This window comes from Ricinus communis, chromosome 7, assembly GCF_019578655.1.
Source record: "Ricinus communis isolate WT05 ecotype wild-type chromosome 7, ASM1957865v1, whole genome shotgun sequence".
Lineage (NCBI taxonomy): Eukaryota > Viridiplantae > Streptophyta > Magnoliopsida > Malpighiales > Euphorbiaceae > Ricinus > Ricinus communis.
The window spans coordinates 25160727-25173670 of NC_063262.1; the positions used below are offsets into that span (position 1 = coordinate 25160727).

Below are 12944 nucleotides of genomic sequence, written 5' to 3' on the forward strand. Positions count from 1 at the left end.
CTTAGAGACAAGTTACCTTTTGCATTCGTAAATTATGTCAAGCCTGAAGACAGCATATTCAGCTACACAAGTAAAAGAGTACTAAAGATAATACACTTGGAAGTGGTAAAAGAGATTTTAGCATCATTAACACTTGTAAAAAAATTTAGCTATAAACCATGTAAAGTGATTCATATAACCAGACCCATTGGTTTGGGATGGATGAGTTGAATTAAATAGACTGAGGTTGACGAGTTGCTAGCTGAATCTAATGCTTCCATGCATCATTCAGCCACCTAAAAGGCAGGTGAGCTTTCCACTATATCATGACAGAGACCCAGACTCAGTAGACATCTTGCCAACAAGAAAAACCTGAGTGAAGCATGAGAATGAGGAATAATGAAGCCTAATCACTTCAACCAAGACCTCAGGTATCAAGGAGCATTAGAAAATCAAAAGCTGAAGAGCAGTGCCAACTTGTGCTAGTGTTTGTCCTTTTTCTTAGCATTCTGCTTCGCTGTACAACACAAAATAGATGAGTACTTATAAAAATCAGGACTTTGCAGAATTTGAACAATGAGGATCTCGAAGGAACAGTCACTTACCTAGTTTTCTCTTAGCTTCAGATTTAGCAAAGAATTCCCTCCATTCATCAGTTAGAACAAAAACCGGGTCGTCGTCCTCCTCATCTTCTAATTCGTCATGCTCTGGCTCTTGCAACACCCTAATGGTGGAGGTCAATATAAAGGATAAGAAACACAAACAACAAACATTTCACTCATATACATAATCTCCAACTTCCTAGTGGGAGACACAATTGAGAAAATAACTGCATTCATCTTAATTAGCTATGCCATTGAGATAACATCCACACAGTAACTCAGTTGATAGGGTTCCAACTTCCATCAAGCCTGGCAAAGACAATAGGATTGGTGTCAACTAACTCAAAATGGTTATGAAATCCTAAGTTGCCAGTGTCTCGGAATGAACATGAAAACTGGACAATGATAATCATAGCATCTTAAAAATTATCGGGTGCAAAATTTTCCATAGTAAAATCTAGGAAATTTTATTTCAAATAGCATCCAAGATTTGACCTTATTGGTAATTATCAGACAGTATCATCAAGTCTTTTAGTCTTGAGTGACAACTAGAATAAATATTAAGTAGTTGAGATCATATCAAAGAAAATATGAAAGAAATTAAGATTGAGAAACTGGATAAGAGGGAGGGTGTTAACATACTGATTCAAGGAGGCAGAAGTTTGATTGTGACCATCAGCCTGAAAGTCCAAGTCCTTTTGCAATGGAGTATTACGCAGAGGAAGGGGAACGTGCTTAGGGCAAACAATGGAGTAGTAATTACAGTGGTGGTGGTGGTGATGATGATGATGATGATGGTGGTGGTGGTGGTGGTGGTGGTGGTGGTGGTGGTGGTGGTGATTATGTAGGGAGCAGAACTGGTGGTGGTGGTTGTTTTGACGGTGGCAGTGGTGATGATGGTGACATGGAGACCACTGTCGAAATCTGAAATACGATTCCATTCAATAATGAACTAGGTAATGTTTGTTTTGAGCAATATTAACTATGGATTTTAATAAGATCCATTAAGATTTAGGTTAAAACCCATGGCAGAGATTCTACTCTCTTTCAATAAATATATTTTAATGAAATTATTAAATATTAAAATTATTAATCTATTAAATCTAATTATCTACAGAAAAGTAAAATTAATTTCCTAAAATTTAATTAATTAATAAAGATTATTGAATTATTAAGTACTAAATATAAGATAATCGACTGTGTGCATTGAATCTTTAGTGATTCAGTCCATTAAATAAAAATTAAGAGTAAGAATATTTAATAATGTCATAATACAATCCAAGATTATTATTTACTGAAATTGTATAAGGGCCTTTTTTTTATTTTGCCAAAAAATGAAAAAGTGCCTTCTATCGTAGGACTGGTGTGGGCATTGAGCAATATGGCATTCATCTTGTTGGATTCAACAGTTTCACCAAACTCTGTGGTTGCCATCAATGGAATATCTTCGACCTTCAATTTCAGTGATGGAAATATCTGTATGATTCATTTATTTTAAAGTCATATAAAAAGCCATGTTTCCTAAGAGAATTTATCTGTTTAAAAGAAACAAAGGTATGTCTCATGGCACAAAGTTGGGTCAAGTACTTTAGTATTTTGGGCTTTGCCATTATTTCAAACATCCGCCACCATTCTTCGGTCACAAAGAACTCCTATTGGGACCACCTTCTCAACCTAACAAAACCCAGTGTACTTTCTACCAACCTCACCCTCATTTTTATTTTAATTGATGGAACCCTAATTTCCAAGATTGTGTTTGGTAGAAAAGAATCTAAATGACAATTCTGGTCCAAGTGCTACAAAGAACTTTGAGCTCATTTATACAACTTAGAAATATTAAATATTTCATTTTAATTTGTCACTATTTCTTTATTAATTAAAAGAATAATCTCAAAACATTAACATATCATATATTACATTAAATGAGCACTGATTTGGTACAGATTAAGATCCGGTATGTATTTGGAGCTGCTAAAACCCCATGTCACGGGCCGCCTCACAACCAGACAAGGAAAAACAAAACTCACGTGACACCCAGCTTTCAGCATATTACTCTCAATCATGAAATATACTATAAATAGTTATACCTGATATTAATAATTTCTTTTTCCTATTTTATCAGAAATAAAATGTGCGTTTGATGGATTACAAGTGCTTGGATGGGATGGGGCAAAATTGGCATTATGTAGTCCAATTTGCTCTGTGGTGGGGTGGGTTGGTGGCTTGTAGCATTCTCCTCCCCACTAACCCAAATTGGTTTTGGATGCCCCGAGGGCTGAGCCTTTCCCAATCCAATCATTTTGGTTTTACGACTTTTATATGGCTTTTTACCATCCGTCAAATGTCGGAGATTTTCCCTTTCCATCATAAAAAGATTTCCAAACCGCCCTTTTCTTTTACCTAATTAACAGAAAGAAGAGAGATTTGAGAAACCTGCCAAGGAGGAGGAAAAAAGAAAAGCAAAAAACAGAAGCAGAGCGACCCAGATCCTGCGCTCTCTCTCTCTGTCTCTCTCTCTTTCCAATTAACAAACTAGATTTCGTTTCGAAAAGTGCAAGCTTTTGCCCTTCAGCATTCAAGTGGTGCGATTGGGTCCCACGTTCTCGATGATGAGGTGAACCTTAAGGAGTAAAGGATCCACATATTTCAAAGAATCAACGGCTACCCTACGTTTCTCTTCCACCTTCCTAGCCTCTCTTTTTCTTTTTCCTCTGCCTCCTCTCTCTCTCTCCCTCGCCCTTTAATAAAGTTTTGCTCTCTTTGCTCCTATTAATTGCACACCTGCTCTTTTTCTCATCTAGGTACCTTGAATTCTCCATTTCTTTTGCAGTCTGTTTTTTTTTTTTTTTTTCCCTTTATTGTAGTACCCATCATCCTTCTCCTCTTGTTCTTCATCTGGTACCTCAGATTTTGTTTTTTCTTATTCTTTCGTTACCGGGTTTTGCTTCTTTTTTAGATTTAATTTTATTTTGCCGCCTGGTATTTAAAAATTTAATCTCTTACTCCTAGAAAGCCTTTTTGATTGTGAAAGTTGTGTTCTTTGGGATCTGTACTACTATATAGTCGGTGGGATTTGTTGGCTTGGTCAATGGGTGCCTTGGATGAGGGGCATTTCAATTTGGAACTTGAGAATGGAGTGAAACTTGACTGCCTTGAGCTGGGATTTCAAGAGCAAACTGAGACTTTAGCTATTGAGAATGCTGTGAGTGTTCTACTGCAAGGTCTTGGCGAGGATATCAACAGGGAAGGTCTCAAAAAGACTCCACTTCGTGTTGCCAAGGCCCTTCTTTATGGAAACAGAGGTACCTGCTGCAAAAGTTTTCTTCTAGGATCTGTTAATCTTCTTAGGATAAACTTTTTCCCTTTGCATGTTAATCTAGTTTATTTTCCTTATGAAATAGTATGATGATTATTCATTAGTGATTTAGTTACAGGTTTATGGGGTAGTTGGTTGGTATTTTGATATAGATGTCTCAATATCTTGACATGAACTTATAGTTATTTGTTTTAGCATATTGTTGCAAAAATGTTTGTGCTTCTCCCACGATGGTAGTTGCTTATATGTTTGATGACCATGTGTCTGTTTTTTCATGCCTGCATTTATTTTCATGAGACGGTTGTATTTTCTTTTTAAGCTAGTTTTTGATTTTTTCCCTGGCCAATGAGAAGTTTTGCGGTAGGGAGATTGGCACATAATATTCCCATTTGGAGAACCACCAGTGATGTAGAGAATATCAGTACTCGCCACAAAGTTCAGTACCCCATTCTGGAACGGCTGGGAACTTGTGTTTGCTTTACAGTACTCACCTTCTTTTGTTCATTAGTTTCAATTGATGCTCCTTTTGTCTCTCATCCAGTTACCAACAAATTGCCAAAATATCTTGATCTCTCAACTTTCTCAACTGCTTCAAAATGTTGGGCACCATGCATATGTGACTTTTTTTTTGGCAAAAATCTGAAGGTGAACATCAATTTTTTTTCCCAATTTATCTGGTTCTTTTCAGTGACATAAGCCACTTCAGAAACCGGTTTTTGTCTTGTGTTTGATAGGACATAAATTGTTTTAACATTTTCCCAAAACTTCTCCATCTTCTTCATCATAAACTGATCAGTCATAATTTAAAAGGTAAACTCTGATTTTATATTCCAAAAAATGCTCCTTTTGTTTGCTTTCAATTCTTGGTGCCATGTTTACAAAATTTATTGTTGAATAGTGAACACTGATGATGGGTCTGATGAAAATAACCAAGAAAACTTGAATCTCTGGTGCAAATATCATATGTGGATATGGCAATGATATTGACTGCTTCTCAGCAAAAATTGACTTGGAATTGGAGGTGGATCTTCCTTCTACTCATTAATGCATTTTTATTTTCCTTTTCAGGTTATAAACAGAATGCAAATGACATTGTTCACAGTGCATTATTCCCTGAATCTGGTTTGGATAATGCAGTAGGTCATGCAGGAGGAGCTGGAGGGCTCGTGATTGTGCGAGATCTTGACCTTTTCTCTTACTGCGAATCCTGCTTGCTTCCATTTCAGGTTAAGTGTCACATAGGTTATGTCCCATCTGGTCAGAGGGTTGTAGGACTAAGCAAGCTCTCTAGAGTTGCTGATGTCTTTGCAAAACGACTGCAAGACCCACAGCGTCTAGCAAATGAGATCTGTTCAGCTCTGCACCATGGGATCAAACCAGCAGGTGTTGCTGTTATTCTCCAATGTTTACACATTCATTTTCCAAGTTTTGGATCATTGTTACTCGACTCCAACCATCAGGGGTTTGTGAAAGCACTAGTCCATTCCGGGTCTGGTGTTTTTGAAACTGAAACTGCTGATACATGGTGTGACTTTTTGAGCCTTCTTAAGTTCAGAGGTATAAATGTGGATAAAGATCATTTGAAAGGCTCTATGGAGCAGTGTTGGTGTCCATCCCAATCTTCTTCGAGTTCTAAAATTTTAACAAAGATTGGACTGCCAAACCCAGAAATGGTCTCCGCAGTGACGTCAATTCTCACATCTATTGGGGAAGACCCTCTAAGGAAAGAGCTTGTTGGAACTCCCAGTCGATTTGTGAAGTGGCTGATGAACTTCCATAATACAAATCTGGAAATGAAGTTGAATGGCTTTGGCTGTAGTAGGATGGATCCTCTTAAAGCCAATGGCGGTGTCAGCCATAACAAAGAACAGCTGCAATCTGAGCTCAACCTGTCATTCTGGTCTCAGTGTGAGCATCATTTGCTGCCCTTTTATGGAGTTGTGCATATTGGTTATTTCCAAGCTGAGGGATTCAATCCCATTGGAAAATCTCTTCTACAGTCCATTGTACATTTCTATGGTTTCAAGCTCCAAGTGCAGGAAAGACTTACCAGGCAGATTGCAGAGACTGCTTCATCGATTTTGGGTGGAAATGTGATGGTGGTTGTGGAGGCTAACCATACTTGTATGATTTCTAGAGGTATTGAAAAGTTTGGAAGTAATACAGCTACGATTGCTGTACTTGGTCGATTTTCAACAGATCCTTCTTCAAGGGCCATGTTTTTGCAGAGCATTCCAAATTCTGCTGCTTGTGGAGGATTATGACCGTGAAAATTAGTTTTTGGAGATAGTTCCAGTCATTTTTTCACATTTTCTTGGTTGTTTATTTGTTTTCCTCTGGCGCTGGTATGACAGAGAATGGTTGTGACAGATTGTTCCGTGGATGCCCGGGACATGTTTTGGTTTGTCCACACAAGGTTCTTATGCTGACGAGCAGGAGCTGTGACAATAAAAAAAGAAAAGAAAGGTATAATGATCAAGTATCCAGAAAATCTATAACCCTTAAGAGCGAAATTCCAAGGGTCACCATTTTAGCGTTATTACTTTCTCAGTGCAAGAAATTTTTCCCTATACCTGACTAAATCTTCTAAAGTATGTATACCAGTTTATATACCAGTTTATCACATGAAAAATAAAAGACGCAATCTCTCTTTTCTCATTTATATATTCTTTTCACATTTATTGATGTGCATATCTTGATATCTGAGAATACCTTTGCAGCTCAAGTGCATGCAATTGCAAAGATGAGACGCAAGTATTTCTGTGGAAAGTTTCTCTTGGCTGCACCGTTTATTAATCTCTTGGTTGGAAAAACAGATTCCTATTGAAGCATTTGATTAGGTTTGAGAGAAATGAAGGGCAACAGATTCTTATCTTACCACTCTCTCTCTCTCTCTCTCTCTCCACTTATGATTATAGAAGCAGCGGTATAAACATGCTGTTACTGCATATTTATTATCGTCTTGTGCAGGATAATTAGCATCTGCTCAGTAAAGTATTCTTCATTTAAAGCCACATATACAAGAACAATCATATTTCAAGCGGGTTTATATAATTCTACTCTAACCACAGGTGCCTAATAGAACTCCAAGCTACATGATCTTGTTCGGGCTCACGGTGCATCTGTTGTATGTTGATTGATAGAATGGCTATCCCAAGCATTATGAAGAGATGAACACAAGCATATAGAGATCCTATAACTCTGTGGACCTGCAAGCAATTTATTATATTATATTCAGCCCGCGTTTTAAGGTTGATGGATAAGCTACATAACCTATCACTCAGTTGCAGAGAAAGATCATCCATCAAACGAGTGAAGCATCATGTCCATACATTTCATATGCAGAATGATAAAGATTCTCTTAATGATACTCCATTGCATTAATGTAATTGAATTAATCTGCAAATGCCACATAAAATCTCATCTTGAGGAGAGCAAAACAATCCTCATCCTCAAAATTGTTTACCCACTTCCAAAAGTGGTTTTATCACTATGAATTCTTTCTACTCCAAGCACCAGACATGATTAAATGCGTCACTGCAGGTTCAAATTAACTAAGAACTTCAGAGTATATTTTAAGAAAACAGTTAAACAGCATAAGAATAAAAATCAGAAGTTCCTACTCTATGGTTCAATCTATGCAGATGCTGTAAATTCTGAAGAAAATAGAAGTGTAGAGGTGCTAAGAAAGAACAAAACCTTTTCTGCTACTGTGTCCTGAGGGAGGTTGTTATCAGCATGCTCAAGGGAATAACGCAGCATGTCAATAATTGTCAACTCAGTCACAGGATCACAACTTTCTACAAGCACTCAGGATTGTAATCAAATCCTCAAATCAATTATCAATTATATACCTAGAAAGAGGAAAATGTAACTTAAAAAAATATTTAAATAGATGGATGGAATCACCTGGAATATCAAAAATTTGTTTTGCAGGTGGGATCCCTAGCAGCTCTCCCAAATGGACGCGTATGCGAGTTCGGTCAGAAAGTGAAAGTAGATCACCATGTGTGACAACAACCACAGGTTTGTCATCTGCAATGCAAGGAAGACGGAAACAGAGACATCAGTATACCTTGAAGGCAGAGTGATGCAATTATTGAAAGCTATAGAAAATATGAAAGCGAAATGCTGACATGTAGATTACAACTCCATTCCAATTAAAGGTCAAAATAAGCAATTAATGATTGTTTACCAGAAGCAATGTGAAAGACAAAAACTGAAGCAAAGAGTACACAACAACTAAACAAAAGATTGCAATCGAATTTAAAGAACTCATCCATGACCTATGTGGCTCTCTCATAGGTTTCTTCCCTTTAATGAGTTAGCACAATTACTTGCAAGTCATTTTACTTGAAATGACTTGGATTATCTCTTGAGCAGGAAAACAATTATCATTAATCAGTTTTCCTAAATGTTGCAAATACCCATAAAAGGAAATATTTTCTGCGGAACAAATACCACCCAAAGAGAAGGATGAAGATAGTCCTTGCACCTTTAAATGATGCGTATGGGCAGTTGAAAGCTGAAGCAATCATGTCTGTATATTGATTTCCTTTTTCAACTTCACTGCCCATAGATTTCAGAACTGCAAGCCCATTAACAACAAAAATTACAAAGTTGACTGTCCTATTCTTTTTGGATTGACTACCATTATAACGCACTTTGCACTTCATTCTTGTCCTTAAACTTGAATCATCGCATTTCCTGGTAAGCAAATCATAGCAGTTAAGTTATCAACGTAAAAGAAGGTTTGATGCTCCATATGCAAAGACACTCTGTAGTCAAAAGTTCAAACCTAACAGTGAGTTCCCCATGACAAACACCTCTTGTCATCCAATATTTTAACATTTCAATGTTATCATAGGAGTTATCAAAGAAACCACGGGTGTCATAAAGACAGAAAGAAGTTGAGCATCCGGGGATCATATACTCCTGAAGAAAGTAGGTTCCTTCTCCAGCAGAAGGGTTATCTGTACCAAAAGAAAACAGCAATTATGCCAAACTGAAATGAGCTAATAACAGAGCACTGGCCAAAGTAAAAAAGGAGATTGCATTCAGCAAAAATCAAATCTCTTTTCAAGTCCAAGAAAAAAAAGGAACAATTGAAGTAATACATACACGATACTTGTGCTCTTTCAGGCGCGAACTTATCATCATCAAACACCTTTGATATTCTATTAACTAGACTGCTTTTCCCAGATCCCCTGGGACCGACCAACAAGAGAGTAGTTGTTTTTGGCACATTATAATCACTCAATTTCATGCCACCAACCTTCTCCTTCCAACCTCCAGGTGTATAACTTCAAACATGAATTTAGAAAAAAAAAACATATAATGCAAAATTCCTAATATAAGCAGCAGTTCAGAAAAAAAAAAAATTCCTGACAAAAGCAGCAGAACTTATAATGGGTAATAAAGTATATAATGCCGTACCAAAACAGTTTATGATAATGAAAAGACTGTCTATTTGTATACATTCTACAGTCTTGATCACATTAAAGCAAGGTCATGAAATCAAATAATATCTGTAATTTCTGTGCTTTCATGGAAATTGATGCAAGTTCCAGAACTATTACTTATTAGTGCTAAACAATTGAATTCAAAGACTGGAAAGCTAAACAACTAGCCTGATTAAAGGCAGCCTTGTATATAAGATTTCATAATGAGTTAGGCTACAAGCACAACAGATGAAAATGAGTTATACAGAGACTCACAAAAAAAAGATTGAGTCATTTGATTTCTTTAGTATTATTACTTTTGAAAATTGAGCAGCACATAATGAATTCATCAAAAGTTTTCGATAATTCTAAATTTACAACTACTAGATGTAGAACAAACTAAAACATACAGATGCTCCACTCTTATTATTTACCATCTTCCAGAATGTTAATGAAGCTATAATACAGTAGTATGTACACTATGGACCTTGCTTTTGAAGAGCAAAGCCTATATTGCAATACCTTAGTTACACTGTTCCTTTTCTGAATTTCTCTTTTATGCTAATTAGTATTGTGTCAAGTAAAATGAAACCTCAGAAGAATATTGGATTAACCTTTGCCTCATTAGAAGAAAAAAAAATTCAATATCCTTTTTTTTTTTTATAATAATAATGCTTGATTTCTCATACTTTAGCTGATCCATTTTCAGAATTTTATGCAAGACAAAAATTTGAGATAAAATGCAGAAGATCCAAGACATTCTCTTTTCATTCAAATAGCTAAAATTATTGCATGAATACCTCAAGATCTTGCTTTTAGCCTCATCCAAGCTCTCAGCTCTACTGCGTAACTGATCATAGCTCTGCAACAATTCCTTAAAAGCTTTCCATTTCTTCCTCTGATTAGCTTCAACTTCCAAAGAAGTTGGGGAAAGTACTCTACAGCCCACTTCCTCAAATTCTCCAAAAGCCAAACCATACTCTTCATTCACCCTCTCAACATCATGTTTCCCACTTAAATTCGCACAAAAATCACATTCAACAAAAGTCAATACTACACAATCTCATCAATAAAATTCGGTAGTGAAGCCTTAAACCCACAAGATCAAGCAGATGATAATAATCAAGACTCAAAAATTTTTCATTTTTCGAAAGTAAGAAATGAAAGAAAAACCTGGGATGATAAAGTTGCATAACATCTTGGTGGTGCACTGAGGAACCCTCATCTGCATTAAGAAAGGAAAAGAAAGAAAGTGTCTGTAATAATAGCACTGTGCCATTGATAACTTAGAGAATACAAAGCCAAATTAAACTTCCAAAAAAAAAAGAAAAGGAAACAGCACAGATAGCTATAGAGAGAGAGAGAGAGAGAGAGAGAGAGAGATACCAGGATTGAAAGTGAGAGGGGTAGTAGGCCCACCTCCTCCACCCATGTTAGATTGCTTGCTGGCTTTTCCGGGAAACTGTGTGTACGCTGTTCAAGAAATGGAGAGAAAAGTGGACCTTTTGAGAAGTTTAAAGGAATTTTCTTGTCAGTTAAGAGTCTTTTAGAAAGAAGTTGAAGTTGGCAGTGGACAGCACCATTTTATCAGAATTCTTTATTCTCTGCCACGTGGCCGTGCGGTTAATTAACTGCGAATACGAACTACAAATACTAAGGGTATTTAGGGGTCGTTATTTGGTGCTATCAGGACACCAATTATTATATTTATTTTTTCAAATTTAGCAATTAAATTTTATTCATTATTTATTATTCATTCAAACAACATATAATCCGTTAAAATAATTTCAATATACTATTAGAATCTTAATAAATTAATATAAAGTATTAATTTTTAAATATTATTATGAATAATACTTAATATTTATTTTTTAAAAATATTAATTAATAAAATTAATTCAAATTAATTATAAAATTAACGAATAACTTTTCATCGATTTCATTTATTTTTTTCATTTTGAAGATTGACCATCATATTGTTAGCATAGAATCTTTCTTTTCATCTTATATTAGCCAAAGTTTACTTCTCACTTTATCAAATACTTCAAATAAATTGTTTATTATATTTATTATATATATTTAACAAATTAATATGATATATATTTGATAGTAATTAATATTAAAACATATTAATTATTTATTATCTCATTATCATTAAAAATATTTTTTGACTATAAATTATCATAATTACTACAGGTATACAAGTTTTTTGCAAAAGATTAAGAATATATTGTCCATATATAAATACAAATATGAAAAATATATTAAGTTTAAATTTGAATTACATTTTAAAATTTAATATGCTAAAATATAATAAAAACTATATTTAAAAAAATTATATTATTCGTTAACTATCAATCTTTAATTATAAATTATTAGTAAAGACTAAATTAAATACGGCTCAGACTAATAATATTGAACCAAATTATCTAAAAACTTTAAATTTAATAAAATAGATCATATATTGTCTTATCTTATTCTAATTCATATTTGTGTTGGACTAGTCTTATAAATTAAAATTAAATATGAAAATAAATTTGTCTAAAATTTTGACATTTAATAAAAAGAATGATTTGTTTAAAATTATATATTTACAATAAATAAATGATAACTAAATTTATTGAAGATATTCATATTTATATTTTTTTCTTGTAAGAATCTATGCACATGCTAAATTTTTGAATAGTAATAAATATATTTAAATAATCATTTATCTTGTAAATCTAAAAATAATTAATAAAAAATTATCAAAGTAATAATAAGACATATATAAAATTAAATTATTCATATTTGGTACTAAAATTATATTAGATAATAATTTTATAGAAATAATTATTATTCATGTGGTATTAAATTTTATGTAAATACTTTGATTTGTTTGAAATATTACCCAATATAATATAAGATACTATTTCATAATTTTTTTTTAAAAAAGATTTAAGAAATTTTATTAGTGGTAGTAAAATTAAAAAAATACATTAAGAAAGAAATTTGGTTTGGCAACAAGATTTTAATTATGAGCTGAAAATTAATAAAAATTGATTGAATTTTTTTAGATAAATTTATAATAAAATAAAAAGAATAAAAATTAGTAAAGATTAAACACTTATATATATTTTAATAAAATTAAATAAAAATATTTAAATATTTGAACTTAATTTAAATTAAATAGATAAGTTCTGTTATATTTAGGACTTATCTATATTTTTAATTTTAATTACAAGTTAACCTGTTTCATCTATTATTAGAGGTAATATTATTGTGATACCGATATCATAAGACATAGAATCAATTATTGATATTTAATCGGCTCATTTCTATTTAGGTAAAAATTATGATCCACGAAATCTAAATTGTGAAAATTATAAATTACCGAATAATTTTAATTCAATCTAATTTTAACATCATAAAACCATTTTAATTTGATACAAATCAATCTAATTTTATAGAAAGGTTCTAATTTATAGTTTTATCTGATCTAGCTCTATCCTTGCCAAAGATATGAATTTAACTGATTTTTATCAAGCTGCAACAGTTCAACTAGTAGATTAACTAAATTAATAATTACTTGATATTAATTAACTAATATGTAGTGATCTATTAAAA

General features: G+C 33.6%; 3 protein-coding genes across 6 annotated transcripts; 1 reads left to right on the forward strand and 2 right to left on the reverse strand.

The window, feature by feature from the left end:
* Nucleotide 1: 1 nt before the first annotated feature.
* LOC8286085 (transcription factor MafB) lies at nt 2-1610 on the reverse strand. Its single transcript, XM_015726545.3, has 3 exons — nt 1224-1610; nt 585-703; nt 2-496 (listed from the first exon to the last, which is right to left on the reverse strand). Exons 1-3 carry the CDS (start codon nt 1520-1522, stop codon nt 462-464), a joined length of 453 nt encoding a protein of 150 aa, XP_015582031.2. The 5' UTR covers nt 1523-1610; the 3' UTR covers nt 2-461.
* A 1275-nt stretch (nt 1611-2885) lies between these two features.
* On the forward strand, nt 2886-6559 carry LOC8286082 (GTP cyclohydrolase 1). The gene is made up of 2 exons (XM_002531038.4): nt 2886-3883; nt 4966-6559. Exons 1-2 carry the CDS (start codon nt 3670-3672, stop codon nt 6159-6161), a joined length of 1410 nt encoding a protein of 469 aa, XP_002531084.2. The 5' UTR covers nt 2886-3669; the 3' UTR covers nt 6162-6559.
* A 263-nt stretch (nt 6560-6822) lies between these two features.
* LOC8286081 lies at nt 6823-10896 on the reverse strand. Of its 4 annotated transcripts, none has more exons than XM_002531037.4 (9): nt 10725-10896; nt 10512-10563; nt 10139-10351; nt 9019-9200; nt 8696-8870; nt 8393-8604; nt 7807-7932; nt 7597-7697; nt 6823-7106 (listed from the first exon to the last, which is right to left on the reverse strand). In XM_002531037.4, the coding sequence occupies exons 1-9, from the start codon at nt 10768-10770 to the stop codon at nt 6954-6956; spliced, it is 1260 nt and encodes a 419-aa protein (XP_002531083.1). In that variant the 5' UTR covers nt 10771-10896; the 3' UTR covers nt 6823-6953. The 4 variants fall into 4 exon arrangements, with proteins under 4 accessions (XP_002531083.1, XP_015582028.1, XP_015582029.1 ...); XM_015726542.3 differs by having other exon boundaries at nt 6823-7434; nt 10725-10895; XM_015726543.3 differs by lacking the exon at nt 7597-7697 and having other exon boundaries at nt 10725-10895.
* Between the last annotated feature and the right edge of the window lie 2048 nt (nt 10897-12944).